General features: G+C 37.2%; 1 protein-coding gene across 12 annotated transcripts in view; it reads left to right on the plus strand.

Annotated features, from left to right (window-relative positions):
• DCDC1 (doublecortin domain containing 1) overlaps nt 1-21,251 on the plus strand; it is a 514,242-nt gene that overhangs the window by 484,304 nt on the left and 8,687 nt on the right. For 11 of the 12 annotated variants that reach the window (XM_054524533.1, XM_054524542.1, XM_054524537.1 and 8 more), the window contains 2 exons: nt 11,931-12,081; nt 16,120-16,287. In XM_054524533.1, the coding sequence (XP_054380508.1) occupies nt 11,931-12,081; nt 16,120-16,247 (279 nt within the window). In that variant the 3' untranslated portion in view covers nt 16,248-16,287. The remainder of the gene's footprint in view (nt 1-11,930; nt 12,082-16,119; nt 16,288-21,251) is intronic. The other variant, XM_054524540.1, reaches the window with a different exon arrangement.

Raw genomic sequence — 21,251 nt, forward strand, 5'->3', positions numbered from 1 at the left:
TGCAGAATTGGCAACCACAGGGTGTGGAAAGTTTAAAAAGTAGATCCTAGAAGAATAACAAATACCTTACTTCTAAACATCAAGGTATATTTCAGAACACTTCAATGCCAACATATTTGGCCTACTAAGGACCAAATATGCCTACTAAGGAATCTGTAGACCTCAAAGTTAACGTTAGGCTACATACATCTTACAGCACACATGACGTTGATCTGTTAAAAGAAGCCAATTTAAAACTAAAAAAGCATTACTAACCTGCTTTAGTGCCTAAAGCATCACAGCGTCGCAAGTAGAAGTTGAAAGATATCTTGTCTTCCCCTTAAAGGAGTTGTTGTCATGCCTTACATATCTTTTTAATGTTAACCAAAATAAAGGAAGAAAGTCATTGAAAATATATTATCAGAGAGAATGAAGATACAATATCGAACATGAATACAAGTCATTCTTCAGCCAGAGCTTGGTCTATTTCTTCCATGCATGATGTGTCATTATCTCCTACAAGGGGCAGCATTTCATCAGTTACAACAGAGAAAATGCTTTATTTTCATATTTAATTTTTTTTTTGCTAAATTTATTGACTTTACATATAAATAGGTCTTAGGAGAAACCAAGTAAAATAATCATAGATTGAATTTATATTTTGCCTTTAAAGTATGTTTTAGTTAAATTATTGATATATTTTTTTCTGTTTGTAAGTAGAAAACATGATCTCTATAGAATAGTGACATTTTAGTGGTAAAGAAAAATACAAGAAATACGTCTTTGTGGGATCTTTTCAAACTACATAAATTTCTCTCAGATACCTATCTCTATATAGCTCCTCATTTTTCCCACTCCAGATAGAAACTCAACTGCCATACCCTTTGGTTTCCTTGGAGTAGAAAAAAAAATAGTGACTGCTATGGATTGAATTGTGCCCCAAAATTTATGTTGAAGACACAAACCCCAGTGTGATTATATTTGGAGATAAGGCTTTTAGTTGGTAATTAAGGTTAAATGAGGTCTTAAGGGTGGAACATTGATCCAATAGAATTAGTGGCCTTATAAGAAGAGGAAGAGAGAGAGAGAGACCTTTCTGTCTGCCATATCAGGACACAACAAGGAGATGGCTGTCTACAAGTTAGAAAGCGAGTCCTCACCAGGAACTGAATCTGCTGGCAGCTTGATCTTCGACTTCCCAGACTCCAAAACTGCAAGAAATAAATTCTCATTGTTTAAGCCACCCAGTCTGTGGCAGCCTGAGCAGACCAAGGTAGTGACTATTATATAGAGAATTTAGAAAAATAATAAAATAAAGCCATATGAATCTACTGCAATCTCTTTTTGAAAACGATCTCTATGAATTTTTTTATTATCTTAATAACATTTATTCTGTTTTCTAATTAGGAAACAGCATGTAGTCATTGTATTAAAATTAGAAAAAGGTTAAAGGCACCAAGAAGGAAATGAAAATTACATCATCCACAAATAACTAGTTATTACAATTTTAGTGTATATATTTCTAAACAATGATAATTTTTTTTGCCTTTGTGATCATAGTAGATCACATGTATATATAATTTTGCAAGCTGGTCTATTCACTTATTGCGACTTTTTCCCCCATATAATTTAACATTCTTAAAAAAAAAACCATTATTTTCAATGGCATCATAACCTTCTATCAAATTGATGTATTATTTATTCATCCAGTTTTCTATTATTCGCCAGTTTGGTTGTTCTTAATTTTTTGCTATTATGAAGAATGCTGCAATGAACGTATTGATACATCAGTCTATATTTATTTTCTGATTATTTTCCTTAAGTAAATTCCTAGAGGGATTGCTAGGTCATGTTCATAAACATGCCTAAGAATTTTGATACCTATCACCAAATTGTTTTCTAGGAATGTTTCAAGAGTTTATACTCCCATAGGTAGATATTGAGAATTCTCATCCATCCACCTGTTGTATACAGGTGTTGTATACAGGTGTTGAAGATATCAACAGCACTGCAACAAAATTTAAAAACATATTTACAGGTTCGACAGAAGAAAAATGTTATACGCATATTTCAATTTATATATTTTTAATTACTTGTTGAGGTGACTTTGATTTGTTTTGTGTTATCACTTATTGGTTATCTCTGCATTCCCTAAGTCTTTTGCTATTTTTCTATTACATATATTTTTCATATTGATAAAAGCTTTTTATTAAGCAGTAAGAGTATTACATGTAACTTTATTAGATTTGTTGTAAGAAATTTCCAATTTACTATTGTGTCTATGGAGTTTTTTAATGTATAGAAAGTAATACAGTTTATAAGTTTATTCATTGCTCTTAATGTTCAGATAGTGCTTTATCATTCTGAGGTCATATAAAGATTCACCTGCTTTTTCATCTAATTTTTTTGCAGTTGTGTTTTTCTCTTACTTTTCCTTTTTTTTTCCTTTTTCTGATGTAAAATTTGAGTGAAGCTATTTTCTCTGCTTTATTTGTTTGCTTAAAATTATCTCAGCTCTATTCACTGACTAATATTTTTTTTCCCTCCCCTCTGAGTTGGAATACCAATGTTATGCTAAAATCTTACACATACTAGCTTCTGCTTTTAAGTTATGTAAAGTATGTATTACTTTTTAAATTATATAGATTTATATTTTAATGTCTTAAAGAAGTTGCTCATTGTCACACTTTGTTGTCAGATTTTACTTGAATATTCTTGCCTGTTGATTTTTAAAGATGAATTTTGGAATTACAGTTCAACATCATAAAATCATCCTATAGGATTTTGACTGAAGTTGTATTAGACTATTAATTAATTTCCTAAGAATTTACACCTTTTACATTATTCAGTTTCTACAACTAGGCTGTGGTATTCTTTTATTTATGTATTTTTTTACATATACTAAAATATGCTCGCTGGGAGCCAAGATGGCCCAATAGTAGCTCCGGTCTACAGCTCCCAGCGTGAGCGATGCAGAAGACGGGTGATTTCTGCATTTCCATCTGAGCTTTGAAGAGAGCAGTGGTTATCCCAGCATGCAGCTGGAGATCTGAGAACCGGCAGACTGCCTCCTCAAGTGGGTCCCTGACCCCTGACCCCCGAGCAGCCTAACTGGGAGGCACCCCCCGGCAGGGGCAGACTGACACCTCACACGGCCGGATACTCCAACAGACCTGCAGCTGAGGGTCCTGTCTGTTAGAAGGAAAACTAACAAACAGAAAGGACATCCACACCAAAAACTCATCTGTACATTACCATCATCAAAGACCAAAAGTAGATAAAACCACAAAGATGGGGAAAAAACAGAGCAGAAAAACTGGAAACTCTAAAAAGCAGAGTGCCTCTCCTCCTCCAAAGGAACGCAGTTCCTCACCAGCAATGGAACAAAGCTGGACGGAGAATGACTTTGACGAGCTGAGAGAAGAAGGCTTCAGACGATCAAATTACTCCAAGCTACAGGAGGATACTCAAACCAAAGGCAAAGAAGTTGAAACCTTTGAAAAAAATTTAGAAGAATGTATAACTAGAATAACCAATACAGAGAAGTGCTTAAAGGAGCTGATGGAGCTGAAAACCAAGGCTCGAGAACTACGTGAAGAATGCAGAAGCCTCAGGAGCCGATGCGATCAACTGGAAGAAAGGGTATCAGCGATGGAAGATGAAATGAATGAAATGAAGCGAGAAGGGAAGTTTAGAGAAAAAAGAATAAAAAGAAATGAGCAAAGCCTCCAAGAAATATGGGACTATGTGAAAAGACCAAATCTACGTCTGACTGGTGTACCTGAAAGTGACGGGGAGAATGGAACCAAGTTGGAAAACACTTTGCAGGATATTATCCAGGAGAACTTCCCCAATCTAGCAGGGCAGGCCAACATTCAGATTCAGGAATACAGAGTACGCCACAAAGATACTCCTCGAGAAGAGCAACTCCAAGACATATAATTGTAAGATTGACCAAAGTTGAAATGAAGGAAAAAATGTTAAGGGCAGCCAGAGAGAAAGGTCAGGTTACCCTCAAAGGGAAGCCCATCAGACTAACAGCGGATCTCTCAGCAGAAACCCTACAAGCCAGAAGAGAGTGGGGGCCAATATTCAACATTCTTAAATAAAAGAATTTTCAACCCAGAATTTCATATCCAGCCAAACTAAGCTTCATAAGTGAAGGAGAAATAAAATACTTTACAGACAAGCAAATGCTGAGAGATTTTGTCACCACCAGGCCTGCCCTAAAAGAGCTCCTGCAGGAAGCACTAAACATGGAAAGGAACAACTGGTACCAGCCGCTGCAAAATCATGCCAAAATGTAAAGACCATCTAGACTAGGAAGAGACTGCATCAACTAATGAGCAAAATAAACAGCTAACATCATAATGACAGGATCAAATTCACACCTAACAATATTAACTTTAAATGTAAATGGACTAAATGCTCCAATTAAAAGACACAGACTGGCAAATTGGATAAAGACTCAAGACCCATCAGTGTGCTGTATTCAGGAAACCCATGTCACATGCAGAGACACACATAGGCTCAAAATAAAAGGATGGAGGAAGATCTACCAAGCAAATGGAAAGCAAAAAGGCAGGGGTTGCAATCCTAGTCTCTGATAAAATAGACTTTAAACCAATGAAGATCAAAACAGACAAAGAAGGCCATTACATAATGGTAAAGGGATCGATTCAACAAGAAGAGCTAACTATCCTAAATATATATGCACCCAATACAGGAGCACCCAGATTCATAAAGCAAGTCCTGAGTGACCTACAAAGAGACTTAGACTCCAACACATTAATAATGGGAGACTTTAACACCCCACTGTCAACATTAGACAGATCAACGAGACAGAAAGTCAACAAGGATACCCAGAAATTGAACTCAGCTCTGCACCAAGCAGACTTAATAGACATCTGCAGAACTCTCCACTCCAAATCAACAGAATATACATTTTTTTCAGCACCACACCACACCTATTCCAAAACTGACCACATACTTGGAAGTAAAGCTCTCCTCAGCAAATGTAAAAGAACAGAAATTATAACAAACTATCTCTCAGATCACAGTGCAATCAAACTAGAACTCAGGATTAAGAACCTCACTCAAAACCACTCAACTACATGGAAACTGAACAACCTGCTCCTGAATGACTACTGGGTACATAACGAAATGAAGGCAGAAATAAAGATGTTCTTTGAAAACAACGAGAACAAAGACACAACATACCAGAATCTCTGGGATGCATTCAAAGCAGTATGTAGAGGGAAATTTATAGCACTAAATGCCCACAAGAGAAAGCAGGAAAGATCCAAAATTGACACCCTAACATCACAATTAAAAGAACTAGAAAAGCAAGAGCAAACACATTCAAAAGCTAGCAGAAGGCAAGAAATAACTAAAATCAGAGCAGAACTGAAGGAAATAGAGACAAAAAAAACCCTTCAAAAAATTAATAAATCCAGGAGCTGGTTTTTTGAAAGGATCAACAAAATTGATAGACCGCTAGCAAGACTAATAAAGAAAAAAGAGAGAAGAATCAAATAGACGCAATAAAAAATGATAAAGGGGATATCACCACCAATCCCACAGAAATACAAACTACCATCAGAGAATATTACAAACACCTCTACGCAAATAAACTAGAAAATCTAGAAGAAATGGATAAATTCCTCGACACATACATGCTCCCAAGACTAAACCAGGAAGAAGTTGAATCTCTGAATAGACCAATAACAGGAGCTGAAATTGTGGCAATAATCAATAGCTTACCAACCAAAAAGAGTCCAGGACCAGATGGATTCACAGCCGAATTCTACCAGAAGTACAAGGAGGAACTGGTATCATTCCTTCTGAAACTATTCCAATCAATAGAAAAAGAGGGAATCCTCCTTAACTCATTTTATGAGGCCAGCATCATCCTGATACCAAAGCATGGCAGAGACACAACCAAAAAAGAGAATTTTAGACCAATATCCTTGATGAACATTGATGCAAAAATCCTCAATAAAATACTGGCAAACTGAATCCAGCAGCACATCAAAAAGCTTATCCACCATGATCAAGTGGGCTTCATCCCTGGGATGCAAGGCTGGTTCAATATACGCAAATCAATAAATGTAATCCAGCATATAAACAGAACCAAAGACAAAAACCACATGATTATCTCAATAGATGCAGAAAAGGCCTTTGACAAAATTCAACAACCCTTCATGCTAAAAACTCTCAATAAATTAGGTAATGATGGGACGTATCTCAAAATAATAAGAGCTATCTATGACAAACCCACAGCCAATATCATACTGAATGGGCAAAAACCGGAAGCATTCCCTTTGAAAACTGGCACAAGACAGGGATGCCCTCTCTCACAACTCCTATTCAACATAGTGTTGGAAGTTCTGGCCAGGGCAATTAGGCAGGAGAAGGAAATAATGGGTATTCAATTAGGAAAAGAGGAAGTCAAATTGTCCCTGTTTGCAGATGACATGATTATATATCTAGAAAACCCCATTGTCTCAGCCCAAAATCTCCTTAAGCTGATAAGCAACTTCAGCAAAGTCTCAGGATACAAAATCAATGTACAAAAATCACAAGCATTCTTATATACCAACAACAGACAAACAGAGAGCCAAATCATGAGTGAACTCCCATTCACAATTGCTTCAAAGAGAATAAAATACCTAGGAATCCAACTTACAAGGGACGTGAAGGACCTCTTCAAGGAGAACTACAAACCACTGCTGAAGGAAATAAAAGGATACAAACAAATGGAAGAACATTCCATGCTCATGGATAGGAAGAATCAATATCGTGAAAATGGCCATACTGCCCAAGGTAATTTACAGATTCAATGCCATCCCCATCAAGCTACCAATGACTTTCTTCACAGAATTGGAAAAAACTACTTTAAAGTTCATATGGAACCAAAAAAGAGCCTGCATCGCCAAGTCAATCCTAAGCCAAAAGAACAAAGCTGGAGGCATCACACTACCTGACTTCAAACTATACTACAAGGCTACAGTAACCAAAACAGCTTGGTACTGGTACCAAAACAGAGATATAGATCAATGGAACAGAACAGAGCCCTCAGAAAAAACGCCACATATCTACAACTATCTGATCTTTGACAAACCTGAGAAAAACAAGCAATGGGGAAAGGATTCCCTATTTAATAAATGGTGCTGGGAAAACTGGCTAGCCATATGTAGAAAGCTGAAACTGGATCCCTTCCTTACACCTTATACAAAAATCAATTCAAGATGGATTAAAGACTTAAATGTTAGACCTAAAACCATAAAAACCCTAGAAGAAAACCTAGGCATTACCACTCAGGACATAGGCATGGGCAAGGACTTCATGTCTAAAACACCAAAAGCAATGGCAACAAAAGCCAAAATTGACAAATGGGATCTAATTAAACTAAAGAGCTTCTGCACAGCAAAAGAAACTACCATCAGAGTGAACAGGCAACCTACAAAATGGGAGAAAATTTTCGCAACCTACTCATCTGACAAAGGGCTAATATCCAGAATCTACAATGAACTCCAACAAATTTACAAGAAAAAAACAAACAACCCCATCAAAAAGTGGGCGAAGGACATGAACAGACACTTCTCAAAAGAAGACATTTATGCAGCCAAAAAACACATGAAAAAATGCTCACCATCACTGGCCATCAGCAAAATGCAAATCAAAACCACAATGAGATACCATCTCACACCAGTTAGAATGGCAATCATTAAAAAGTCAGGAAACAACAGGTGCTGGAGAGGATGTGGAGAAATACGAACACTTTTACACTGTTGGTGGGACTGTAAACTAGTTCAACCCTTGTGGAAGTCAGTGTGGCGATTCCTCAGGGATCTAGAACTAGAAATACCATTTGACCCAGCCATCCCATTACTGGGTATATACCCAAAGGACTATAAATCATGCTGCTGTAAAGACACATGCACACGTATGTTTATTGTGGCATTATTCACAATAGCAAAGACTTGGAACCAACCCAAATGTCCAACAATGATAGACTGGATTAAGAAAATGTGGCACATATACACCATGGAATACTATGCAACCATAAAAAATGATGAGTTCATGTCCTTTGTAGGGACATGGATGAAACTGGAAATCATCATTCTCAGTAAACTATCGCAAGAACAAAAAACCAAACACCGTATATTCTCACTTATAGGTGGGAATCGAACAATGAGAACACACGGACACAGGAAGGGGAACATCACACTCTGGGGACTGTTGTGGGGTGGAGGGAGTGGGGAGGGATAGCATTGGGAGATATACCTAATGCTAGATGACGAGTTAGTGGGTGCAGCGCACCAGCATGGCACATGTATACATATGTAACTAACCTGCACATTGTGCACATGTACCGTAAAACTTAAAGTATAATAATAATAAATATAAAATAAATAAATAAATAAAAATAAATAAATAAAATATGCTCATTTTAATATATGTAAAAAAGACTTATGTATGCTTTTTTTCTTGTCCATCAGCAAAATTTTATAGTTTTTTTTTTTTACAAGGGTCTTAGATTTTTAAGTAATTGTTATTTCTAGTTGATCTTTGTTTTGGGGATAGATTTTCCCCCACTGTATTTTCAAAATGCCTATTTTCAGTGAACAGATAAACTATTAATGTTTTAACATTTATTTTGTATTTGGACACTTTGCTTTTATTTTTGTTAATTTCTCATTTGATTCACCTAAGTTTTCTAAGAATGAAGTCATATTAAATTCACATGATGGTGATTTTGCTTACTCCTTTAAAGGAACTGTTTCTCTTATTCTGATTTTATGTTTTATTGCATTGCTTATAATCATAAAAAAAATTCGTAACAACAAAAAGAGAGGAAAACGTCTTTTATCTTCATGATGATAAGAAAGAAGGCCGAGTATATTGGCCCATGCCTGTAATCTCAACACTTTGGGAGGCTGAGGTGGGGGGATTAATTGAACCCAGGAGTTTGAGACCAGCCTTGGCAACATGGTGAAACCCTGTCTACAAAAACGAAAATTAGCCGGACATGGTGGTGCACGCCTGTAGTCCCAGATACTCGGGAGACTGAGGTGGAAGGATCACCTGAGCCTAGAGAAGTCGAGGCTTCATTACAAACCCTGATCATGCCACTGCACTCCAGCCTAGGTGACAGAGTGAGACCCTGTCTCAAAAAAAAAAAAAAAAAAAAAAAAAAAAAAAGATGAGAAAGAATGCTTTGGTTTTCTTTTTCTTGCCCACCTCCTTTTTTGGACATTTCAGATTTTTTTTTCTCTGTGAAGACTTAATTTTAAAGTTTTAATTCATTTATTTTCTGATTACTTTTGTAGCAGGCGTATCACGTTCTGATAGTCTTAGTGCTTAACATTAGTCATTTTATATTATGACTTTCCCATAGTCAAGAAATTTGATTCATTTCTTATTAATCTGAAATATTTGTGTGTGATATGTCTTCTGAGGTTTTGTATACTGGAGGACATCATTTGTTTCTTTTAACCATAAATTGTAACTTGGCTGGATATAGAATACTTATATTAAAATCTTTTCCCCTAAAAACTTCATAACTTCATAGATTTTGCTTCATTTTATTTGGTATTCAGTGTTACAGAAAACAAAGTGTAAATATAACTGAATTTTTCTCCCATGCTTGAAATCCACACTTTTTGCTTTGTAATATTTAAATCTTAGTCATATTGTTCATAAACTTTGCCTTATCCTAGGTCAGCTTACTTTATCTGAAGACATGGATCTTTATTTGGAGCAGGAAAGTTTTCTTCTATTTTTTGATAATTGCTTAAGGTTGATGTATTCTAGATTCTTCTCCAGTAACACCAATAATGTATAGGTTTAATATCTGATGTCTTGACATTATAAATGTTTAACTTTTCTCTCTCATACACTTTGTCTCTTTTCCTTTTTCTGTATCCTGTGAGATCTTCTCCACCTAGTCTGCCCTAATACTGATTTGAATTTCTGTAATATTGAGTCTTTTTTCTTTCTTACCTTCTCTCCTCTTGTCATTCAGCTCTCTCTTCATGCTCACTTGAAACCCTATTTCTTCTCTCACTAGCAGCTATACAACTTTGGTTATTATATTTAACCTCTTTGTTCTCCATTTTTCTCATCAATAAAAGGTGGATACTAATTATTTCCACAGAACAAAATTAGGTTGTTCTTGAGAACTTTTAGAAAAATACCCAGTCCCCAGAAATGTGTCAATATGTTTTAATCAGTGTTACTGTTAGCAGCAGCCTCAGCATCTCTCCTGTATCTGAGCAATACTCCTTTCCTTTAAGCTGTGGTTGTCTCGTTTCTGTGTGTATATGTGTGTATATTTATGGAAGTCATAGTTTTTGAATTTGGGAGTAACACAACACAGATGCTTTTGAAAATGTACTCCTGCTGTAAATCTTTTTCAAAATCTTCACCTTCAGTACAATGTACCCTTTTTTTATGTTGTAGAATATTTTCATTAGCTTTACATTGTTGTTATTGTTGATTTTTCTATTTATATTTCCTGTACGAGGAGAGATCTTTTGATAAGAGACAGAATAGGTTAGTTCTCTTTGGTCACCCTAGACATCTACTTGGGAGCTGTCAGAATCCTCCCTCAATGGTAGGTTGAAGGATTGGTTTGTATGCAGAGTATTTAATCAAATTGCTTCTGACTGGATGGTATTTGGCAGGAGTAGGGCCGCATTTAACCAACATGGCACATGTATACATATGTAAGAAACCTGCACATTGTGCACATGTACCCTAGAACTTAAAGTATGATAAAATATATATATAAATAAATTAAAATAAAATAATTTAATAATCATTAAAAAAAGACTACTCTCCTGTTGGTCCTCTCTGACTATCCTGTTCTATAGAGGGGAATATATTTTTGGATAATTTGAATTATTATTAAATTCAATCCATTCATCCCTTACTCAAAATACTGGGTGAAAAGCTGAGCTTTTTGAACTGCGTCGCCCCATCACTCTTCTTGTCTTGGCTCATATTCCTGATGCATTTGCCAGATGCAGGGTGTCATCACATGCCCAGCCCTGACCCCTGCCATTCTGCCTTGTTGTGAGTTGTAGCATCTAAATAGATCTATAAACAGAAGTATTGATGGTGATTTGGAGGGCTGATGTGGACTTGGCCCCTCCATTTTTGGGGGAACAGGCTTTTGGCCCTCTAATAGGTGAAAGCCATACAGGCAGGTGTGTAGAAACCTCTCACTTTCTTCCTGCTTGCTTTTATTATTTTGTCTTAAAGTTTTATTCACATTTTAATGGAATTGCCCTCAAGGGTCTGGCAGCGTGTTGACTAATCTTTCTAGTACCATTGACACTGTATCTCTACATGTGTTTTTATGAGTAAGTATTCAAGACAAATTGAGAGAAGTTTAATAAGGCCTCTCTAGGAAGCTTTAAAATTTATCAGTTGAAAACAAAAGACTTTTTAACCATAGAATCATAGAGCTAGTGAAGTCTTAGACCAAAATTTTCATTTTATCCTTGAGGAGACTCTTTTGAAGCAAAGTTACCTGTCTGAAGTAACAAAGAGGCCAGAGCCTAGGTCTCCTCACCTTTTGTCATTCTAGTTCCTTGGTCACTAAAAAAAAATTGTTTTTAGCTATTTTGAGAAGTCTAGATTTTCAATCCAGTTTTTATCATATTTAGGAATTTCTTAAACAGCGAGTAGCCTTCTTCCATGAAAAAATACGGAACTACAAGGTAAGCTTCACTGGAGAGTCCTGAAGCTCCTCACTGTTTAAGCACTTTAGGGAACATTTGTATGCCCTTCTTCCCATCCCTTCTATACGTATGTCTAACAACTATCAGTGGGCAAATAATCAAACTGGGATAATAGTTCTCTTAGAAGAGTTGGTTCTTTGATACATGATCATATTGTGCCACTCCATATTCAAATGTGGCTGTCCCTCTGTGTCTCAGCTGCTGCAAGACTGCTCCTCTCGTCTCAAAATGACCCACCCAGCTAGAGCACTGTACACTCCCAATGGAGAGCCAATTCAGTCCTGGGACGACATAGAGCGAGATATGGTCATCTGTGTGTCTATGGGACATGGTTTCAAAACCCCAAAAGGTATGCATGATAGTTTCTTTTCCATCAAGTCTTTGAAGAATTAAAGCATTCCATCTTCTCTTCGAAGAGCTTATATCCCATCACAATGATTTTTAATAATTATCCCCCCCCCACGCATTTCTACTCCATGTTATGGAAGTTAAATTTATATATTTATGTGCTGGAACCTCGTGTTAACACTGTTTGTTCTGGAGAATTCAATCGCATTTCAGTTAATCTTGAACCTTATCCAGGGGGCTTATTTGCAGAAATACTGAGAACCTCATTTGAAGGTATTCCCCTAGTATGAACCCTGAGGAAAGTGAAGCTCCACTGATTTCCTATTTTTCAAATTACTTAAAACTTAATGTTTTATTAATAGTAATTATATGGTTTGCAGTTTCTTTTCTTTAGTAATAAGTATTTTCTAGAGTTATTATCTTGTCTATTCATTGGTAATTTTCTTTGATAAATGACAGAAATTGAAAAGGACATATATTTGTTATTGAATGAACCCTAGTTCTTTATCCTATATATCCTGATGAAGTTAAAGCCAGTATTTGTAGGTAGGTATATATTAGCAAAGATATAATTTTTGGGAGATTCCGAAGAACATTGTTATCACTCTAATGGAAACTAAAAGAGTAGGTAATGAATTGCCTGGCATCCCTATATTAGTAATAGTAGATATTTTCTTTTAAGAAGTCACCATAAAATTATTATTACTATGTTATATGTAATGTAGGCAAACCAAAAACTTCTAAAACAGTTACAGTTCTATCTTTACATTTAGCCCAGAAGGGACAAAAGGATAGAAATGGAGACCAAAAAGTAGGGAGACAGGATTTATTAGGATGCCTAGCACTGTTCTGAGGGAAGCAACAAATACTCCTCCTGCACAATCCTACATTATGGATGAGGTGCCAGTCCTTTTATTCTTTGTTTTTTGCTGTTCTCATCACCCATCACTACCCTTCACCCCGGCTCTTGGTGACCCTCACTACATAGGTACTTAGAAGAACACACGAATGATGAGGTTATTATCAGTAAGTATTAGTTAATAGCTTTCTGTATCCCCAAAGTATGTAGGTTATAAAATAAACATAAGCTAGGCTCCTTTTCTGAGAGTTTTCAATCTAATTAAAAATATGAACACACGTGAAATAATTACAGTACAATCGAATAGTGAGCAAACGTGTGCAGTAGGGGGTACCTTCCCAGTCCCTTCATTATCTAGGCTTAGTCTTCCATATTCCTGGGATGGGTTTCTGTTGCCTGTACCACACCTTCCTTGCAGTATTGTGTTCGTTGAGCCTGTGTGATAAATAAAGCTAAATATGCTTCAGGCAAGCTAGCCAAAAGGGTATCCAACGACAGAGAGAGATGTCGGCTGCCTTCCCAGAAACAAGCTTGTCAACAATAAAAACTGTGACTGGAAGAGAAAAAATATTGGAAATGCAAATATTGCTCTTTCTACCATTTTCCTCCATGTTAGCTGTGTATCTTTGATAAAGCTATGGAGACAAATGTTCATTTTTGCATCTTCAATTCTATAAATACATAGATTACCATCGTATGAAAGTTTATTTCTTTCCTATGACAATAGGTTCCCCATGTTACCTTCATGGTGAAAGGATTAGTGGTTTCCTCCTATTGTCTCAGTTCTTTCCAACGAGCTATATATGTTCCAGGATACAGGAAATCTCTGACCGCAGAAAGTCTGATTTAGTCGTTCTTTAGAAACTTATTTTACTGTTGCCATTAAGTAAGTAATAATCATTTATTAGAAATCTAAATATTCAGAATGCTTTAAAAAAGAAAAGATAGAAATGCAACTACATGCCTATACCCATTGAGGGACATTTACTTAATCATTCCACTCATGATGTTTCTGTGACTTACTAGCTTAAGTATGTAGGAAGAAAATAAAGCAGTCTGGGAGTTTCAAAAGCACTCTATGATAACTTATTTTATGCATTATAATATCAAAAAACACTTAGTATGTGAAAGTCATCAAAGAATCACACTGGGTTTTTAAAAAAATCAATTGGATTTTGCAAAACAAACCAGAAGCTATTAGAATGGCTTCTTTCACACAAACCCCTGACAAAATTAAAAGAGTGTTTTATGCCATTTGCCATAAAATCTGAACACTGTTCTCACTGCTGCTTTCTGTCTTTTCAGTGGGTCCAATTTTTAGACCAGCCCTAGGTTAGCTTCCAATTCAGGCTTTGTAATAAACCTGGAAATAAGTCCTCTCTAGCAACTTCCATTCTCTAGCAATCCAAAGACTATTAACAACATATCTGATGTGATAAGAAGTCAAAGTTATAATTAGAGAGCCCAGGGTGGGAGCCAAGGATTTGTGAGGGGTCTTCAAGTTTTTCATTATCCTGGAAGAGACTGCATCAACTAACAAGCAAAATAACCAGCTAACATCATAATGACAGGATCAGATTCACACATAACAATATTAACTTTAAATGTAAATGGACTAAATGCTCCAATTAAAAGACACAGACTGGCAAATTGGATAAAGACTCAAGACCCATCAGTGTGCTGTATTCAGGAAACCCATCTCACGTGCAGAGACACACATAGGCTCAAAATAAAAGGATGGAGGAAGATCTACCAAGCAAATGGAAAACAAAAAAAGGCAGGGGTTGCAATCCTAGTCTCTGATAAAACAGACTTTAAACCAACAAAGATCAAAAGAGACAAAGAAGGCCATTACATAATGGTAAAGGGATTAATTCAACAAGAAGAGCTAACTATCCTAAATATATATGCACCCAATACAGGAGCACCCAGATTCATAAAGCAAGTCCTGAGTGACCTACAAAGAGACTTAGACTCCCACACATTAATAATGGGAGACTTTAACACCCCACTGTCAACATTAGACAGATCAACGAGACAGAAAGTCAACAAGGATACCCAGGAATTGAACTCAGCTCTGCACCAAGTGGACCTAATAGACATCTACAGAACTCTCCACCCCAAATCAACAGAATATACATTTTTTTCAGCACCACACCACACCTATTCCAAAATTGACCATATACTTGGAAGTAAAGCTCTCCTCAATAAATGTAAAAGAACAGAAATTGTAACAAACTGTCTCTCAGATCACAGTGCAATCAAGCTAGAACTCAGGATTAAGAATCTCACTCAAAACCGCTCAACTACGTGGAAACTGAACAACCTGCTCCTGAAGGACTACCGGGTACATAACGAAATGAAGGCAGAAATAAAGATGTTCTTTGAAACCAACGAGAACCAAGACACAACATACCAGAATCTCTGGGATGCATTCAAAGCAGTGTGTAGAGGGAAATTTATAGCACTAAATGCCCACAAGAGAAAGCAGGAAAGTTCCAAAATTGACACCCTAACATCACAATTAAAAGAACTAGAAAAGCAAGAGCAAACACATTCATAAGCTAGCAGAAGGCAAGAAATAACTAAAATCAGAGCAGAACTGAAGGAAATAGAGACACAAAAAACCCTTCAAAAAATAAATGAATCTAGGAGCTGGTTTTTTGAAAGGATCAACAAAATTGATAGACCGCTAGCAAGATTAATAAAGAAAAAAAGAGAGAAGAATCAAATAGATGCAATAAAAAATGATAAAGGGGATATCACCACCGATCCCACAGAAATACAAACTACCATCAGAGAATATTACAAACACCTCTATGCAAATAAACTAGAAAATCTAGAAGAAATGGATAAATTCCTCAACACATACATGCTCCCAAGACTAAATCAGGAAGAAGTTGAATCTCTGAATAGACCAATAACAGGAGCTGAAATTGTGGCAATAATCAATAGCTTACCAACCAAAAAAAGTCCAGGACCAGATGGGTTCACAGCTGAATTCTACCAGAGGTACAAGGAGGAGCTGGTACCATTCCTTCTGAAACTATTCCAATCAATAGAAAAAGAGGGAATCCTCCCTAACTCATTTTATGAGGCCAGCATCATCCTGGACTTTTAATTATTTTCTGTAACATTGACTTGTCTCTCAATTTCTTCTTCTTTTTTTTTTTTTAACAGAGTTAAAACAACTGATGGAGATCAGAGCAAATTATTCCAGAATCCGAAGGCAGCAGGGCCCTCAAGCCACAGACATTGTGGTGTCACCATCCACAAAGCTGCTGTCTCTGGCACATCTCCACAATTAACTCCTATCAGAGCCATCGGATTTTCTGCTGTATTTTGCTGGTATAGCTATGTGCACATACTCATGTTTGTTATGACATTATGATTATTTATCTCTTTTATTTTCATGCAGTTCCTCCCTCTTTCTTTTCTGAGACAGGTTCTTGCTCTGTCGCCCAGGCTGGAGTGTAGTGGCATGATCACAGCTTACTGCAGCCTTGACCTCCCGGGGCTCACGTGATCCTCTCATCTCAGCCTCCCAAGTAAATGGGACTACAGTCACGCACCACTACGCCCAGCTAATATTTATATTTTTTGTAGAGATGGGGTTTTGCCTTGTTGCCCAGGCTGGTCTTGAACTCCTGAGCTCAAGCAATCCTCCCACCTCGACATTACAAAGTGCTGGATTGTAGGCATGAGCCACTGCACCCAGCGATCTTTTCTGAAGGTTATTACCCTCCGCATTTTACATAAAGTGACATTTGATGCCTCAAATTTGTTCCTGGAAAGGCAACAAAACTAGACAAAATAATGCCTGCAAAATAACTATCTTCGGTGTATTTTCTTCCAGGAAAAGAAGGAAACTACTAGTCATTAGTGAAATATAATTTCACAGGATCAAATATCTTATGTAAAATACTTTTTATATATAATCGAACATTCCATCAAACATTCCATATATGGAATAGAAAATATATTCCATATAAGGAATGTTTTGATAATACAAAAAGACTCTGACCACTAAACACTAAATTTGACCCTAGCTGACATTTTCTGGCTCAGCCACGATATTTTCCAAACCTCTGTATTAAAATCCTTAATATACTGAATAGAAATGAAATGGCTGGTGGCCACCAAATGCCACACAAATCAATGCTTCTCCAATTTCTCATCAGTTTCACCTGTAGTAACAATCCAGGACCTTTTATGGGGTACAGTTAGATTCTGTTCATGAGAGTAAAGCTTGGCTATTCCCAATATCTGCCCAGTGATCAAAAGTCATAGACTGTGTCCTCAATTCAAAAACTTAGGCAAAGGATATATGCACTATTTAAAAGAAAAATTATGGAAGGTTTATTTTTTAAAAAGAAATCAAGGGAGATCCCTAGCAATCTTAGGTATTAATCCTACAGGAAGGGAAGAATTTACAAGAGGAAGAAAGAACCATTAAAAAAAATAGCAGTGACAAATCAGAGTTTAGTTTATGCTTTTGGTGAAAAATTTCCAGAGAAATGCTCTTCTTCTCTGTCTTTCTCTGAAAACCACTCACAACTCTGTATGAATATAAATTGCACTCTGGCTAGGTGTGTACAGAATGGCTCAGCTGGGCTCACTTCTCAATCCTCCACTTTAATGTGATGCAGGAAGGCAGTACATCATTTCTACTGAAGGGGGCTCTTGGTAATCGCTGCAAAAGGCCTAGTATTTACTCCCAGTCTGCAAATCAGTAGGGCTGCATGAATAAATTCCTGCTGCCTCTGACACCACTAAAAGCAAAGCACATTGAGGTGAAATTTCACATGTTACATCAACAGCAATTTGCCCTTTTACAGACATTTTCTATATGTGTTGTGTGATGTTAGAGATGTGAAGGTATTCCAATGCAGCTGTGTGCCATATAGGAGAAAAAGATTGCATGTGACTTCTGTTTTGCCTTTTCTTTTTTTTTTTTTTTAAGCAAGAAAGTCAAAACAAGAAGGGTTAAGAAACTTGCTCCCCGTTGGAAAGGGAGCCAAGAGGACTCTTGCCAGTTGGGCCTCTCCCTAGAATGACTCAATCACAATCCTTCTATAGACAATTTTTTGTTTTCATTCCTTGAAAACAAAGACATCTCTCTAGGTGCAAAAGTACCTATCACTTTCCTGCCAGGGAAAAGTTGATTTGCTATGAAAATGGCATAATTTCACCCTGGATCAAATGTGCAAATTCTTGTGAAGTCGTCACTGTTGCATGTGAATACGCCTGAAGCGAAAATTGGTAATATCACACAACGCTGTATCAAGCATCAGGAGACATAAGGCAAAAGTCTCAACTGAACTTTTCTATTACTAGTAAATGGGATTTTAGATGTAATGTAACAGTCATCAACACATCACATTTTACCAGCAAGGCAGTGACACTTACTTTGTAGATGACAGCTAGCCCTGGGTATCTTGGTAGTTCACAGACACTTTTAGCTTAGACTAAAAACAGCCCTGCTCTTTCCTTACTCTTGACCTTCCTCTTGGGTTGGCTGAAAGGTGGACTGGAGAACAGTTTCTCTACCTTCAGTAAGGAATATAGGATAAGACCATTGCAAATCTGTTCAGCCATCTAGGCTTTTAATAAATGCAATAATTTCCTTTGGGAACATGTTTATCAAATTTGAATCAGCCTCATATGTATAAGTCAGATTTCAGTATTTTTCTATCAACTGAAAACGATTGTTAAATACTAAAGCAACCATCCCTAAGTCCATGGCCTATTCCAAAAATTTATTTCCTGCTGGTTCACAAACACCCTTAAGGTGATCCAGATGTTAATCAACAGTGTAGAAGCATTTGGGATTTTCCTCAGGAGAACTGAATTTTTCTGCCCACCTCTCTAGCTTTTGTGGCCTGATTAAGTGTTAGGGTAAAGTTGCATGTTTCTAAGCAAGTAAACTGAAAGCAATATGCCTGAAAGTCTGGCAGTCTTTCTGAGAATAACTAACAGTATTTATAAATAAGAAGCATTTTATCTGGATGCTTATGTCAGCTTTGTAAAACAGGATATATTAGTAATGATTCAAAATGCAAAGGTAGCTTTGAAGGGCAATAACCCTAAATCTCTGTTTTTTTTCCTTGATTGTTTATCATAATGAAATATTGTTTTTCTAATTAAGAAAACAAAGTAACAAACAAATGACAGCAGAAGGATAAATATAAATGTATTCTCTTTTGTCAGAGACTCACTTAGAAATTGTGGCTCATGGCTGTTGAAGCATTTGTGAGCTAACCTTCAATAATAGCCCAGGTGTGCTGAGTGCCATTGAGAGATTTGTGATTCACCATGGCAGCATGTTTTTTTTTTTTTTTTTTTTTGCATCATTTGGAAGCGAATGATCAAAACACACAAATTTGCGTTATTCTAGTACATCACAAAATCAGATGCAAATGTCCTCAGTTACGGGAAATTTAGACTCCGTGGTGATTCTCAGTTGTTTCTATTGAACTGCTGGTTCTGGTTCCCTCCTGGCTTTGAAAATATCTCAACCCCGTGTCCCCTCTACGAGGCTAGGTAAGTAGAAAGAAAGAGTAACAGTTTTGTTCTCAACACAATAAATTAGAATTCTGCATAAATGGCATGGTTTGGGGCTGTGTGGCCATAAGCAACTACAAAGCAAGATCAACAAAGACCACTCAGGAGAAAGCTGATGAAAATAAATGGACTGACCGTGTAACCATAGGTATTCAGTGGGTGCCTGCTGCGAGCTATAGCATTTTCTAATTCTGCGAGTCTGGAATATGAAACTACTATTAATAGGCTGTCACCCTGTACCAAATGTATAAATAGAAATATATGAGAGAGGAAATACATATGCCCATAGTGCAACCGGGTTGAAGGAGAGAGGAAGAAAGGAGACGAGAAATTCTATATCTATGGCAAGTAAAATGGTGATTCTGAATTGGCTGTGCTATTGCTCATTGTCTGTGGTATCCCTCCGTGGGCTTGCAGGCGGATACAAGCTTCAGTCGAACTGTTGGACCTATCAGGTCCTAGCTTGTCAGTCCTAGAGCAGTAATTTCAACGTAGGAAACTGATATTAGGGTTTTAGCTCAGGTGCACATGCTCAGGTATGTCAGCTCTGTCAGACCAACTGAGGCAGTTCGGTGGTCATCTCTGTTGCCACCACTGGAAGCTGTGTTTTAAAGGAAATTTCCTGAAGGGCACTGTCCTTTACTCAGTGACTATGCTGGAGAGAGGTGGAGGAGAGGAGGGAACTTCCCAGGGCTCCTCGGTTAGTGCCTCTAAAAATCTAAAATCTGATTATATCTCTGTTCTCATTTCCATTACTTTTTCTCCCTCTTCCCTCCTCCCTCTTCCTCCCTGCCTCTTGGCCTTTCCCCCTGTCTTCCTGGCTTTTCTCCTCTAAGAGTCTTTAAATCTCATCTTTCATTTAAAAAGAAAAAAACTGTTTCCTGGAACAATTTGTGTATTGGCAAGAGATACTTCCTTAATATGATTCTCAAATTTGAGTGTGCACAAGAAACACCTGGTGTGCTAGATAAAATACAGATTTCCAGGCTTGGACCCAGCACTGGTTATAATCTGTATGCCTAAGGTATAAGGAATCTGCATTTTAACAAGCACTTGGGAAGAAGTGCGTCATGACCACAGTGTAAGAAACTTTGCCAAGAGTTTTGGGCCTGCCAGGGACAGCGCTGTTTATTATCAGCAGGGCATAGCCCAAGTGGTAAGTACCAGTTTTAAGAACAAAGCCTGTATTCAGGGGCTATGAAGACAATGAAACATTTGCTTTGTATGTGAGTGTTTGAGTCTAAGTAGCCTTATGTTTTCCCATCACAGTTCCCTTAAGAAATGATGGAAATGTTCTTGAGTCAGATATAACCACCCAGAGATTTTAACTAGGACCCAGACGTTGGAAGGCTAAACAAGTGAGTTTGAGGTGCTGAAGCTTCCCATGTTCATTAAGCTGCCTTCGGTGCTGATAAAATCTTGCTACTTTAAAGGTCACAGGAATAATATCAGTGCTGTGGTACATATATCAGGGAGCGGAGTACTTTTGAGGGTGGGGAAAATAACCAGCTTCCTGGAATTTTCTTATACATTTTTATATGTACAAAGAAGGAGAGCTTTGGAACAAGGAGAGGATTTCTATTTTCCATCATTGCTGTTTCTCCTGTGAAGGAGCTACTTGAACCTCTCTTTTCTGTTTGCTCTAAGTCTAGTTAGCATGGAAGTGTGAGCACCTGCATCCCTGGCAGCCTCACCCAAGAGTGTGAAAATCCACAGGACGTTATTTCAGTTCGGTAACAAATTCTCTT

This window comes from Pongo abelii, chromosome 9 (genome assembly GCF_028885655.2).
Source record: "Pongo abelii isolate AG06213 chromosome 9, NHGRI_mPonAbe1-v2.0_pri, whole genome shotgun sequence".
Classification (NCBI taxonomy): domain Eukaryota; kingdom Metazoa; phylum Chordata; class Mammalia; order Primates; family Hominidae; genus Pongo; species Pongo abelii.